The 15670-nt window shown below is 32.8% G+C and overlaps 1 protein-coding gene across 4 annotated transcripts in view; it reads left to right on the top strand.

Annotated features, from left to right (window-relative positions):
- The first annotated feature begins 1156 nt into the window (after positions 1 to 1156).
- Positions 1157 to 15670, top strand: part of LOC131067017 (histone-lysine N-methyltransferase ATX5) — a 54487-nt gene continuing 39973 nt past the window's right edge. For 2 of the 4 annotated variants that reach the window (XM_058001946.2, XM_058001945.2), the window contains exons 1-2: positions 13535 to 13877; positions 14036 to 14087. In XM_058001946.2, coding sequence (XP_057857929.2) covers positions 14041 to 14087 — 47 coding nt within the window. In that variant the 5' untranslated portion in view covers positions 13535 to 13877; positions 14036 to 14040. Of the gene's footprint in view, positions 1444 to 13534; positions 13878 to 14035; positions 14088 to 15670 lie in introns of those variants that run through there. The other 2 variants (XM_058001947.2, XM_058001948.2) reach the window with 2 other exon arrangements.

Below are 15670 nucleotides of genomic sequence, written 5' to 3'. Positions count from 1 at the left end.
TTTTAAGGCATTAATAGTTGAACATGCCACCTCAAAACTACATGCCCTATTTTCATGTTAGGCCAATTAGATAGTAATAAAATATATATAATGCTTAAGAAAAATGTAAAATAATTAATATGTAAAACTACAAATTACTAAAGTTGAGACATCTTAGTTCCTAATACATGACTCATCTACAAGTTGCAAAAATGACCCATAATGACATATAATGAGTTTTTAGATTCTAAAGCATCAATCCAAGAATCATTGAGTTTCCTAACCATTCCATTGATGAATCACTTTTAACCAGTTGACATACCATCATTTCATTCATTTAATTCTTTATACATTAATTTTCAATATATTTATCAATAAGAATATTGAAAATAAATTCTTAATATTTATATTATTTATTCATTTGACTTAAATTTATGTATAAGTCAATGGACCCTTGGTCAACTAGTAAAGTTGAAAGGATCAAAGCCTTATTGACTTAAAAAGGGATGGAGATTAGATTGTGCTTGGTCAACTAGTAAAGTTGAAAGGATCAAGTCTTATTGACTTAAATAGGGATGAAGCTTAGATTGTGCCCTAATCTAATTTGACAAATGTAAAAAAGATTTTATCGTAACAAATAATATTAAAAAACTATATAATCTATTTATAGACAGTGACTTTTTTTTTATCCTAACAAATAATATTTAAAAAAACTCCCTAATCTATTTATAGATTTAAAAAGAGTATCCAATCTATTAATAGAAACTAACTTTCATGGTGCGATCCATCATTACAATAGTGAGGGTTTGACTTGTATTGGGTTGCATGCCCAAAATTATAAATTTTAGATTTCGAATGGAATAAATACATCAAAATTTGTGGTCACGTGTTGAATAGCCGAATGTGTGCTTTCCCGATGTGAACATAAAATTTGAAACATTAATTCCTGAAAAAAGAATATTCATAATCTTTGTTAAAATAAGAATAATTCCACCTCCACGTCGGAAAAAGCCCATTTCAGATAATGCCACGTGGAAGTCATGCGATCCCATTCATCAGACAAAGGGAAAATATAATTGGCCTCCAATTCCCGGGGAAAAGTAAAAAAGAGCGGACCCCACATAGGATTTGGGCGGAGGAGGAGAATAAATCGCTGTCAAGTAACAGACAGCTTTTAACGGCAACACAACGCGGCGGTGCTTCGCAGTTTCTGTTTCTGTTTCTGTTAAATGTTGAGCGGGGCCACTGCCGTAAGCATAACCCTGCTTAACGAATAACTTATTTTCTCCATCTGCGCAAGCCAAACACACGAAAAAAGGCGCGTCAGGGCAATCAAAGGTGCGGAAATCTATTTTGCGGAGGGAAATTATTAGAAAATCGTCTGAATTGGTGCGCGTCGATTTTTCTTCAGTTGGAGCTGATCTTTGTGACGAATTTGCGGCCCTAAATGGTCTATATTTCGAGGTATTTTATCTGAATTAAAGATAGAAGTTAGCTTTTAATCTGCTGGAATCCATGGCATTTTTCTTTCAGTGGTTGTTTTGTCATTGCCATTTTTATTTGCAACAATTGAGATGTTCTGTGGTAGAAAAAGGAGAGTTGATTTTTTAGTTTTCTTGTTGCAATGATGGTGAAGCAGGGGTTTTACTCCCAGGGAATTCTATCTAGTAAAGCAACTGAATTACAGCTTGCCCTTAAAATCAAACTCTCATTTCTCTTTTCTTTCGTTTTCTTTTGTTTGAACCAGTTAGCAGTTGTTTCTTTTGTTTTGTTTCGTGGGCTTCCATGCCATGTTTGAGTTGGTGAAATTTTCTTTATGTGGACGTGCTTCAGGGTTATTAACTGAAATGTATTTGTGTTTGTTTGCGGGGGGTTTCCTGAGTAGCTATTTAAGTTGAAAAACATTATTTCTGTTCACTAGGCATGAATGCTTATCTTAAATTAAGTTGAAACTGGGGTTTATCTTGTTGATTGTTCAAGTCACTCTGTATGATTAAGAATTGAGTTCTATGTAGCTGAAGAGGAACTATAAAGGAAGGGAAATTAAAATTACGAGCATCCACTATAATTGAGTCTTGGTGGATCAACCAAAAAGGAGATAAATAGTTGAAGGTAATTGAACGAAATGGAACGAAGAGGCTGCAAGGTTTACAACTTGTTGCAATGGCGTTCTTGCTTTCATAATTAAGTAGCTTTTCTTGATTTGGAACGAATCTACGAGAGTGCGTAGCAATGAGGGGATAATTTAGTCTTTGAATTTCATCACCAATAGTACTTCTGCAGCTGCTCCTCATCTTTAGTTCTTTCAATTCATAAATACCCTGTTGGTAGATTATAAACTCTCTGAATTTCACCTGCAACAGGTGCTTCTTTTCGCTTCTTTATAAGTTTAGATTGTTAAGGAAGGCCAATTGCTATATAAGAAGGGCATAATTAAGTCATTGAATTCCACCATCAATAGTGCTTCTCTTCATTGCATTTTATGATCTATGAAGATTCAATTGCTAGATGTTTCTTTTTGTGAAGAAACAAGGAAGATTTTCTTAAATTTTCTTATTTATGAAATCAGTCATCGTTGGTCTTGTGCACTGCCATGGGCATTCCACTTCAGAGACAGCTTCCACCCTTGCCCAGGATGTGATGTCCTATGATGTCTACATTTCCTTTAAAAACACTTCCCGTTTGCTGAAATTTTGATTTAGCAAACTTGGAGCAGTGATTGCCAATTGAGAAGCAAAAAACTGTGCATTTTTTAGCAATTTGAACAGCCAAATTTTCTAGCTTCCAGATTTCAGGAAAGCAAGCTTCTCTTGGTTTTTTTATTAAACCTTCACAACTCTGAGATTGTGCAACCCAAAAAGTGTAGGAAACAAGATCATAAACATTGCACCTTAAATGTAGGGAGAGAGAGGTGTAGTGAGCAACAACGGAAAGGGAAAATGTTTGGAGAGATGGGAAACAAGAGCATACTGTCCTACCTTGTAAAGAGCACTTTAACATTTAATGAGTCTTATTAAGAGCACTTTAACATTTAATGAGTCTTATTAAACAGTTTAGGCGAGTCTTATTAAATAGTTTTGTCTTAAACGTCAAAAGCAAATTTAAAATCTATTTGACTTGGGTATTTCAAGGCTAGAAGTTGGTTTATCTGCAAACTGTTTGCAACCATGTCAATTGCCTCGATCTCACTCGGTCGAGTTCTGACTGAAAACATGTTACCATGTTATTCAGTGCTTTTGCCAGCCTGAATGAAGTGGGTGTACTTTTTAGTTCAGGTACAAATTCCCATTTGGCTGTATATGTCGTGCATTTATTTTGTTTAACAGTTTAAGTGACTAGAAAATACTATTTAAATAGGAAATAAAAGTTCAAAGCTATTTGTGAAGTAAAAATGTTTTGGGGCGACAATTTAATGTATGAGAATGTGGGGAGGCTTTGAATTTGATTGCCATTTATGACTGTCAAGCAAAAGTTGAGGCACACTTGATTTTCCAGATGGCCTCATCTTACCGTACGGGGATGTAGTAATTGTTATGTACTGTTAAAAACATGAAAACTGCAAGTGAAGCGAGATAGGCCAGTGAAAATTCTGTTACATTATTTCGAATCCGGGGAATTATAAGGCAGTTTTAATCCTGGCAGGGAATTATTATTTCTATTTAAACTTTTAAAGTTAATGCAAGTTTATGGATAATTTAAAAATAATATACGGTAAATCTTGAATTTTCTAAAATATTTGAATGAGTCATATTTTTCATTCAATCATTGCTTTGATTAAATCAAATATATTATTTAAATTGATTTCAAACATGACAATCCATTTTAAAATATATGTAAACTGTATTCTGAATTTTTATATATGATTACAAACCTGACAATCCATATTTCACTGTCACTATAGAAAACCTCTCAAAAAATTTAGGAAACCATTTTCTAACCAAGCCTTCTTCAATTTCTAAAACGATTGCTGCACAGAAAATTTAAGCAGCATAGTGCTTTATGAATCATCCCTGTGAACCTATCCTTATATAAGGTTTACAGGGAATCGTTCATCCGTTATACCTTATTTCTCTTTATATTTAAACTTGCGAGCTACTCAAGATGTCTTATAAACTGAAACAAAGAAATCCCAAGAAATTTTTATTATTGTAATAATCACATCTTAGTGAAGACAGCTGAATAAATAACAAAGAAAATCTGTAAAGAAATTTTTATTGTAATAATCAAAACTTAGTGAAGACAGATGAATAAATTGAAATTTTGCTGGCATCCACCAAAGCAGAGCAGACCAAAGAACTCTGCATAAAAGAAAGTAGGTTTTTGACTTACCCAAATTGCTCGGTCTGACTGTGGGGTGGAACAAAAACAATCGTGGGACATCAGTTTTTTTAAAGGAAAATCAATCTACCTCTCTTGGAATCTTCTGTTCACCGATTTTCATCCTCTCGAGAGGCAGCGCGGCTGTTCAGGCATATTCGGGTTGACTAATCTAGCGTTAACAATTCTTTTTAAAGTACAGGGCAAACAATGAATGTATAGTTGGTGGAAGATTTCCTTACGCTGCCTGTTCTGTGTAATTTTTTAGTAGTATGTTTTTTTTTTCTAAATAACATTTTAAATGATGTGATGTGTTAAGAAGGGCGTAGGGTTTTATATGTTTAATAGAAGGATATGAGTTTTAGGTTGAAGCTTCTTTCATTCAGATTTAGAGATTGAAGGACATTCATTGTCAAAATTGTTAAAGATACAATCTTAGCGTCATTGCTTATTTACAATATGGATGGTATAATCAAGAAACATACTATCACCATCATTGATTTTGCTGAAGCAATTGAGCTACAACTCTTTTGATATATTGATAAATACATAATCTTATGTAAAGTTGGATCTCTTGTTCCGTAACAATTATCTGTTATTTTAGGCATACTATTTTGTCCTCTCCATTGATACAACATTTCATTTGGTGCAACAAAAGATATCTAGATTGACATGGTTATCCTAAGAGCATAAGCACACTAAAGAGTGTTGTCTTTGATTATTTTCTCAAGGTTTTTGTAGATTGACCTAGTAGAATATGTCCCCTTGTGACATTAATAACAATCCTTCAATTGTATTCTTAAATAGCTTGTCCTCAAATATGTAGAGAAAGTTGAGGCTAATTAGACAAAACATAATTTAGAGTTATGTAGAATACCAAATCAAATCCACTAATATATGACATTTTTGTGATTATGAATTCATCCCACATAGAATACACTTAATCTTATATTTTCAAAATAGAATCATACATAATAACATTCCATTTCAAATCTAAAACATACTAAATTATTATGTCATATCATACTTTATTCACTCTTTAATTAAGTATCAATTATTTATTGTATTTATTATTACCCAAATTAAATATACTTAAATACAAACATATTATCAAATTAACCCAAACTATAACTCCTTATAAAGATGTGATGTATTAGTTTATTACATATGGACTATGACAAATTCGAATAAATTTGATGGCGAAAGCAAGTTCAAATTTGAAGAGATAAGTCTTAATATTCAGAATTGTAAGGATATGATGTGTTCTGAGAAGAGAGACTCTCTAGGCATAGAAGACTTTCTGAAATGCAGCATGACCGCCAAAGGTTTAGAGGTTCAATGCTTCAACTGATTCGCTTTTTGGAGTTTTCGCGTTGTAAAAATTTTTACCCTAAATTTTCTCCAATGTAGAGGGCTTGTCGTCTGTCCCTCAGTGGTCGCTTAGTCTTCGTCCAAGTAGATGGAATTCAACTGTTGCCTGCTTCGATTCCCCCTGTACATGCTATTAAATTTGTCGTAAGGTTTGTGCCTTCCGTTTTCCCCTGATAAGTTGATTATTAAGTTTAACAAATATAAAAATGCATGATATTTGATATTTTTAGGGTTTTATATCAAATTCAGCTTTGTTTTATAATTAGTTACAATTCATGAGTTAAAGGCTGAATGTCTTGAGCTATATAGACTGAATGCCTTCATATTTAGTTGGTTTATGTTCTACATTTCTCTTTTCAGATATTCATAATTTGAAATATAAAGTATACATTGAAGATTATTATATAATTATTTCTTTATGTTTTTTTAAGTTTTATTTCAAATTTATATAATTGTTCAACTATTTGATATGAGAGCATGTCTTAGGCTGAAATCTCTTTGATTAAGAATTAAGGATTTAGGTATCCATTCCACTAAAGTTGTCATCAATATGATTTTGACCTCATCTCTTCTAGTGTCAAGACCTTGTACTCAACAAGACTTGATCTTTGTTAGACTCATTTAGAACCATGCAACTTTATTAGAAGATGAAAAATCCACCGACTTAATAATTATACATATACACATACATATACAAAATAATTTTAGTACGTATGTATATGCATGCAAGTAGTTGTCTCTTGTACTGGTATTAGTATTAGTCTCTTAGTAATTGTGGTATTATATTTTTAAATGATGTTGTATATAACATGTTTTTTAGAACTGTTTTATTAAACAACTTAAAAGTTACACAAGTTTTATGTTTAAATATAAAAAGAAATGGGTATAAAATTTGTTCTTGTGTAGAGGATATAAATATATACTTAACATATTTTAATTTTATTTTACATACTTATTTTAGTCTTATTGTTAAATATGTCATTTTAGTACTCATTTGGAGGGACCATAATGTAAAAGTTGATTTAACGCAACCTTGTCCTATCTTTCTATTTGATTTATCCCTTTTAGTCTAGGCTTAATCCAAATTCTCTCCTTTTTCTCACTCTAGTTGGAATTCCAATTGTGGTCTTCTTATCCTCTATTAAAAACTTTGTTCACTTTCCTTTAGTTGGCCTTGTTTGAAAATTTTATTGTTGCATGTTGGCTTGCTCATAGAACCTTTCAACTTAACACTTAGGATTGCACATTTAAAGATGAACCTCCTAAGGAATTTTAGATCATCACCACAAGCATTTAAAAGCATTTAGCCCAATACATTGAGAAAATTTTAAATAGGAGAATCCACACATTAACAAAGTATTCATCTCATCACACATCCAACACTACAATATACTCAATTATTTTTATATATTTTGTAACCAACAATGAATAAAGGGCCAGAGTTAGAAACTTGGGTTGAATAAAGGGCCAGAGTTAGAAACTTGGGTTATAAGATCAATTCATAATCAAATAAAAAAGTGAAAATTATGCGAATTAACCTCCCCATAACATCATCTTATAGTCTCATCATTTTACATAATTAAATTTAATCAGGAGGATCCTTGTGGTCTCTAACTCAAAGTTCTTGACATTTTCTTAACACATCCTCCATCAATTAGGACACACCATTTCAAATAAATTGGTAAATCAACATGTGTCCCACTAATGGAACACATTATTATGCTTCAACCCCACAACATAATACTATATTAACATAAGAGGAGTTTACTCAACAATGTTCAAGGGAATTAAATGTGGGTCTTGATTGTGGTAGCACTCCAACTTTACCACTTAGTCACTATTGCTAGACTACTATCTCAAAAATGTTTTATCAAACTTATTTTTGTAAGACATACAAAAGTATGGTGATGTCATATACCTAATCTCAAATATGTTAATTTATTGACTTTCAAACAACTACATTAATTATTTAATGTTGTTGCTATGAAGTGTCTTAAATAATTACAAGTGATATAATATATAAGCTGGAGGTCTCCTCATTATCTCAAGCTAAGAGAGTTTGACCATAACCAAATATCTTTTATTCCATTTAATCCCACAAAAGAGTAAATACATGTACAAACCAAATTGAGTACTTATAAGCATGAATTTTTTGTAGTCCATGAAGTTGATTTTGAGTGTTGTTGGATTCAACTATGTAAGTTCTCTTGTGTCAATGTTTTATATCACACTCAACGATCCACCATCAACATAAGGACAAAATAGACAAATTACCGATTGTGATTTGAAATGTTGAAGCCAAATAACTTACATAGTTGAATTGAAAGGCGCTGAAAATAAAATTGAGTACTAGTAAAATGCCAATTGATTTTTGATATGGAAAACATCCAATTCCATATCATTGGCCTTACAATTTTGGACCTCATTCTAATCTTCATCATGATTAAAATAACAAACTATGAACAAGATATTTATAGATGTCCAGGAGAGGTTGTAAGGTTCAAGATGGAGGAAAGAAAGCCTATACTCTATAAAGAATGAATTGATGACTTTCTTGTAAGTGCCAATTAATATTGAAATATTTTTAAGTATACTTTTGTAGTGGTAATATGCCAACTTCATTCTTGTTAAACCAAGACCCTTTGTGACTACCATGTGCTTATAACAACACCAACACTACCTCCTAGATGTTTCCTTATAAATTAGTAATCATTCATTGCCCATTTTTCATTCTTTATCTCAAGTTTTCATGTCTTTGTCATTATTATGATTTTTCTTTAAGAAATGATGTTTTGTTGGATGTAGGGATAATTGTGTTTGTCATGCCATCAAATAATTGGTTCAAGCATAACTATGGTTCAATTCAATCTTATAAGGGATGTGAAGAGTATTAGATGAATGGAAACCCTTTATACTCCCATTGTTACATTATTGATGCTTCATTGTATCCAAGGAAAGCTTATAATGTGTCCTCTTTGAAACATACTTGGTTAATGTATCATTATGAACTCAAGTGGATTAGTGATGATGATAAGAAAACAAAGCTCTTATCCATCCTCAAATGACAACTTCATAATAAACTTGTTTCTCTTAGTTCCTTAACACATAAATGCCCCTTTCTTACAAAACAATCTAATCACCTCAAGCTTATTGCTTGGATTTGGGATTTAGCACTTTGCCCAAGGCTTGAGGCTATATTTTGTTGGATTTAATGACAATGTGAAACCATCTCCATTATCACATTTTTTACCTCAAAAACTAAGATAAGGATATTTTTATTTTTTGTTGTTGTTTGAGAAGTCAATTTTGTTTGTTTCAAGAATTTTGTTGCATTATGATATATATAAACTTTAGAGGTTTGTATTATCAAAGAAACATGGGTATGTTAATTGATATTCAAAGTAGAAGAAGTGATACAGAGTGAACCTCTATTTTCTACATGAAGTCTTAGTAACACTCTTTAGTTCTCATTAATCTCCAAGATATACCTTGTTTCTAAAAAATAAAAGGAAGTTGTAACTTTCTAAAAAAACAAATAGTATATATCCATACGTCCATCAAAATAAAACCCCAAATCATATAATTATATATGTACAAAAATCAAGGAACGTAGAGCACAATATTAACTTATTTTTTTCATTGAACAAAAACCAAAGTATTGTATTGCAAAATAAATTCCGATCGAGAGTAACCAACTACGACACCAAAATCTCTTCTCCTTCTGCCCTCCCACTAAAATCAACACCAAAAGAGAAAACTCCATAAAAATGAGCCATGAAAGAGAAAAAGAAAGGAACAACCATCTTTGACAATTACAACTCATTAACTATGAATAGCTACAAAATAGGAAAAAACTAACAAGTACTAGTAACCTATCAATTAATTGATAGTTACATTATGTATGGTTCCCAAAAGAGTATTTAAAACCCATTGAACCTAGCACACAACAAAATACATAAAAAATATCGTAAGGTCATTTTCAACTTTGATATTTCCACTTTTATTAACCAATATTAGCTTGTCTCTCTAATTCATTTTACAACTCTTTAGTGTGAGGACGCTCTACACTAGAACATTTAGATATATATAATCTTACTATGAATAACAATGAGTATGTGATATCCCTTCTCTTTGAATGAGCTCTAGTTTATTGCCATGCAAATCACAAAAGTATTAAGCATGTAAATTCATGTGTGAATTCTAAAAATTCTTAGGTTTTTTTTTAAGTTTAATATTTCTTTTAATTGTATATTGTGAATTATTAATTGTGACCATAGGTCTTGATTTGTTTTGTTGGCCTATTACATTTCTTATTTTATAATTATTATTTCCAAAGCTTTATGCTTGTTCAATTATGTCATCTTCTCATCATTGTCAAGCATGAAGAAAAAGGTTTATCATATGTTGTCTTATATAATATAATTGTCATCTAGGAGGGTGTGGAATAGATGAAACAATCGGTTAATATAAAAAATGGAAATCACATAATAAGATTAGATGTTTTTCAAGTTCCTTATGATCATGCATGTCAAGCATCCTTTATTTATTTTTCTCTAGCCCTCCAATATTTAATAAGATAAACTTTGGTCGATTGTTTTCCCTTCAAAATCACGCTATTTCCTTTTAGACCTTACCTTTCATTAACTTTGAGCATAACATTCTTGGGGGGTTATGTACATTATGAAAGCCATATTCAAAGGTTTATATTTAATTTTAATTATTAAATTCTATAAATGTTTTTTTTGGTGAATACTTAGAAACATAGTAATATCTAGAAGGTGCTCTTAAATTTTTTTATCTTGTAAATCTTCTTGTCTTGCCTCTATATTATATAAAAGATGTTGAATCCTCTCACATCTAGCATTGCTATTATTGGAGTTGAGGAAAAATCAACTCTACAACTCCCAAAGATCATCTGCATGCAAACCTGTCACAAAAAGAGAGAAGCAAAATAGCTATAGAGGCTAGAATTCAGAGATTGAGAAAAGAGGAATCATATTGATTATGCAACAAGAATGCAATTCGATAATTACAGTGGTTATGAAAATACAAAGAGAGAATCCTTATAAAAAGATACTCGAAACCTTAAAGATGAAAACCCTAAAGAATTATAAGATTTCTAAGTTTAGCTTAAGCATAGAGTATAATAGACTAATAATCAGATAAATAATTATTAGCTAATAAAAAATTATTCTAACACCCCCCCTTAAGATGAACTTAGGGAGTAGCTAAAAAACAACTAAGGACTAAAAAAACATGTAAAAAATACAAGAAAGCAACAATGGGTCCGGACAAGTAGGCCTGATGAGGTACCCAAGTACAATAAACCTCTGTAAAGTGGAGAAAACCCTGTGGGAACAAAACTCCTCTCCAAGAAGAGATGAGAGCTCAAGTGAAGGACTAAGAAGCCTCCAAACAAGAGTGTTCCAAAAGATAAGAACAAAAAGAAGAGAAAGAAGAACACCACTAAAGCATGGAATAACTGCAAACACTGTCGAAGAGTAACTGTTGATTTGAAGAACCTCCATTGAAATAGAACATGACTAGGTAGAGAAGACTGTAATCTGCATGAGTGCCTTCAAATGACACTACTCAAATCAGTTGGCAAACAAAGGCAAACAACTTAACTCGAAGATACAGATGACATGAAACACCAAAGCCTGAAGAGTTGATCAATCGAATCAAGGAAGCATTAGAACAATAGGACAAAACCTCCCCATAGTGCTGAAAAGGAAGAGGGACAGGTACACTGAAAAGAACGACCAACAATAACTGCATGATGAAGAACTAGGAACATCGAAGGTGCATAGAAAGTACAGTGTCGTGGAAGGAATACTCACTTGACACACATCATGAGGCTAATGTCGTGGAAGGAACACTCACGTGACAAAGGTAGATGGAAAACAAAGGCAAACATCAACCCCCCATGACACTTTATAATCTAGTGCATGTACAATAAGGCATAAGATGTGCAAGATTCGAAGTATACAATGTATGATGGCACTTTATCTCAGTGTGTTTGCATAAATAAAATGCTACAATGATCAGAAGAAATAGAAGACTGGAAATAAAAAGAATAGCCAAATACGAGACATTCTACTCAAAGAAAGAGATCTCAAGACCTGAAACATCCAAGATATTCATCAGAGTGCTGAAAAACAAAAAACTGAATAAAATATACCTAGAGCAGAATCTGGAAATAAAACTCATATGAATGGAAAAAACACAGAACAAGCTTTCCAACGATATAAAATTTTTGAAAAATGAAGTTCAAATGCTCAAGTTATATCTCTCGAAGTGCAAAAATGAACCTCTGGCTTTGACAACAAAAAACACAATAAAAAAACAAAATAAAAAATAACAAAAAAAATTCTGACACATTTACAGGTGCAATTGTACAGATTTTTGTGCCTCGTAAAGCATGCCAATGAAAAAAATCATGGCCCAGATGCCTTTGTCACAGAAATAGGTCGAATTATATATCAAAATTCGTGGAATCGGCCTCCTGGATCCAACTGTGAAGTCCTTTTGGCACAAAAATGTACCAAAAATCAGCTACCCCCCAAAATGAAAAAAACAACAAAAAAAACAACAATTGCACAAACCCCCGAAAACATAGATCTGAAGAATAAGACCTAAAATCTCTCATGAAGAGAACAAGGGCATCCAAATCTGGAGCTCAAATACCATATTGGAGTTGAGGAAAAATCAACTTTACAGCTCCCAAAGATCACCTGCATGCAAACCTGTCACAAAAAGAGAGAAGCAAAATAGCTATGAAGGCCAGAATTCAGAGATCCAGAAAAGAGGAGTCATATTGATTGTGCAACAAGAATGCAATTCAATAATTACAGTTGTTATGAAAATACAAAGAGAGAATCCTTATAAAAGGATACTCGAAACCCTAAAGATGAAAACCCTAAATAATTATAAGATTTCTAAGTTTAGCTTAAGCATAGAGTATAATAGACTAATAATTAAATAAATAATTATTAGCTGATAAAAGATTACTCTAACAACTATTATAGCAACAATGTTACATGGTTAGTCATGTGGGTTGCACTCTTCAATGTTCATTATTCATATGTGAGTGATTAGACCATTATTAGGTAGAATGACAAGGTCCAAATATCCTCCTTGCAAGATATGAGGAAGCAAAAAGTTATGGTCTATTGGTGAAGTTGAATGGCTCCAAATGTGCCCACCGAAAATCAAGTCTTGTTGAGTGTAAGGCTTCAACATCATAAGGGATGAAGCCATGATTGTACCTTGAGCAAATTTGGTAAAATAGATATCGCCTGCTGTGCTCGCAAGAATTAACAAATTATGAAGGATTAGATTAAAACATTAGACGATTATTTTTTTATAATTTTAATATTTTATTATATTTTATAAGTTTTAATATTCTTTAACATTTATTAAACATTTTTAAACTTATTTTTCTAATTTTTTAAAAGTTCAATAAATACAATTTTATTTATTTTTAATTGTCAAAAAAAATTATTAATTGAGAGTTTTCCTTGTCCCAAGCATGACATTCCCACGAAGACATAAAATGGGAAAATTTAAAATCTTTTTGCCTAGAACGTTGTTGGACTGGATTGCTTTTTATAGCAAAAGATAAAATAAGATATTCGAAAATGCAAAGAATTTTATCTATAATTACCTAGCTAGGAAAAAAAAAAAAGGAAAGTTGTGTCCGCCCAAATCAAGAAAGGAAATTGGGCAGTGCATTGTCCACGTAGACGCTAAGTTGCGCAATATAGGTCTAACTGTCATCCTAGTCAGCATCCCCAACCCATACGATAATTGGCCTTTACTTCCCGGGGAAAAATATAAGACAAGAGCCCTCAATAGGCTTTCGGCAAAGAAACAAAGAATAAATCGCTGTCAAGTAACGGGAGACAATAACGGCAACGCACCGGGGCGGTGCTTAGCAATTTCTGTTACTGTTAATCCCGGCCACTGCAATAACCCTCTGCTTACCAGCGTTAATATATAATTTTTATATTTTTTCGTTATCCGCCTGAGGCAAAACAGAGTCAAAGAGAAAATAGAAAGGCGCTTCAGGGCGCGGAGATTGGCGCGGACATCTGATTTGCCGAGGGAAAATGTGAAAACCTCTTCGTGCGAATTTTCACCGCTCGAAAAGAGCTGATTTTTCCGGCTAATTTGGGGGTTCCGCGGCCCTTAATGGTTTAGATTTCGAGGTATTTGATTTAATTAAAGAAGATTAGTTTTTAACGAGTTGGAATCCATGGCATTTTTGATTCAGCAGTTGGCATTATACTGGCAACAATTTGCAGCGTGAAAGGTGTGGTTTATTTTTAAAGGAGCTTTTTCTTTTGTTTTCGGTGGATTGATGCAGGGAAAATGTTTGATGGTGAAACTGGGGGTTTAGCCCCTGCCAATTCTATCTGGTAAAATAGATTGTAACCCTTTCTTAAAATCAAGACTGTATCTGCTCTGTTTCTATTTTTGAGTTTTGATTTTGTGAAGTAGTATTTTGTTTGTTTTTGTTTCGTGGGCCTATGTGTCAAGTTTTGAATGCGAGAAATTTACTGATTAGTTGACGTGGCCCGCGGTGATTAGCTGAAATATATTTTTAGTTGTGTTTGGGTGCGTTCCTTAAGGTGAAAGCATGTGCGACATTTGTGGGAATTACTGTTTAGTAAGCATGGTTTTTTTGGTTAGTGAAGTAGAATTGGAGAATTTATATAGTTGATGGATTGCTTATTTTCTTAATTGAAAAATTGGGTAATTTATGGTTGAATTCGATTGGCTTCAGTTGTTCTTTTTGGTAATGGGAATGGGTTCATGACTTTTTGTTTAGTTTTCTTTTTTGGATGATGGCTGTTAATGTACTAAACAAGAAGAGAAACAGAAAGTAAAAGAACTTAGGATTGTCAGTTCGGAGGAATGTGGTCTTATTGCAACGTCAAAAGGTTTGTATGGACCAATGTAGAGATTATAATTTGAGGGCAGCGCGATGCTTCTTATGGTGCAACACAAGAGCCTGTAAAGTTGAAAACTTGCAGTACGGTAGGCTATATAAGGTCTGTTAGTTTTGTACAAAGGAAATAGTTTATGATTGTGAATGGGCGGGCTTAGAGGGGCCTCTTGAAGTCTCTGAATTTATCAGCAACAATGCTACTCTTCGTTGCTCTGTGTACTTATGTCGATCCAGTATCTAGATCAAAAAGTCATTGAATTGTACTAGTAACAGTTCCCTCCTTTACTTTATGAATTTATGAACTCCGATTGGTAGATTAGAGGGGCATTGTTAACTATGCGAATTTCACCAGTAGCGATGCTCGTCTTTCATGTTTTATTGTTATTTGAATTTTGAAGAACCAGTTGCTAGATCTTGCTATTTGCGGGAAACATGGAACTGGTTTCGAAATTAGTCATATATTGGTTCTCTGCACTGTTTGGATATGTTAATTCAGAGCGGAATCATTTCTTGGTTCTAGAAGTCTCAGTACGTTATAAACATGTATTCGTGGGGATACCGTATGACACGTTTATCCTATTTATTTGTGCCCACTGACCGGAGTGAAATGTTTAAAAAGTAGGGATCTTTAAGGAAACCTTGAGCATCGGTTTTGCCAGGGAGAAGTACAAGTGTGAGCACTCTACTGAGTAATTTTAGTGGCACATATTTGTAGCTTTTAAAGTTAATGCAAATGTTTTTTATGGCTCGACATTAATCTTTACACGATGACTTTAAATTTTGCACCTTGCAATCTTATGCAACAAATTGCAGGGAGAAACGAACCCAAATGTAAAATAAAAGCATTCATAGCGGCACGCTGTTGTAAAGAGCATTTGCTCTTAGCGAATTTTTATTAAAAAGAGCTCGTGAAAATGCTGTTGAGTCAAATGGCAAAATAAAAATGAGAATACGTATAGTTGAGAATTTGGTAATGCAAACGTATATGGTTTTTTGAATCGATTGACTCATGTAGGAAATTGTCTGCTATCAAGATTTGTCAAACTGCTA

Source organism: Cryptomeria japonica, chromosome 3 (assembly GCF_030272615.1).
Source record: "Cryptomeria japonica chromosome 3, Sugi_1.0, whole genome shotgun sequence".
NCBI classification, from domain to species: domain Eukaryota; kingdom Viridiplantae; phylum Streptophyta; class Pinopsida; order Cupressales; family Cupressaceae; genus Cryptomeria; species Cryptomeria japonica.
The sequence above is the reverse complement of the archived record's forward strand: the minus strand, read 5'-3'. Positions and strand labels throughout refer to the sequence as shown.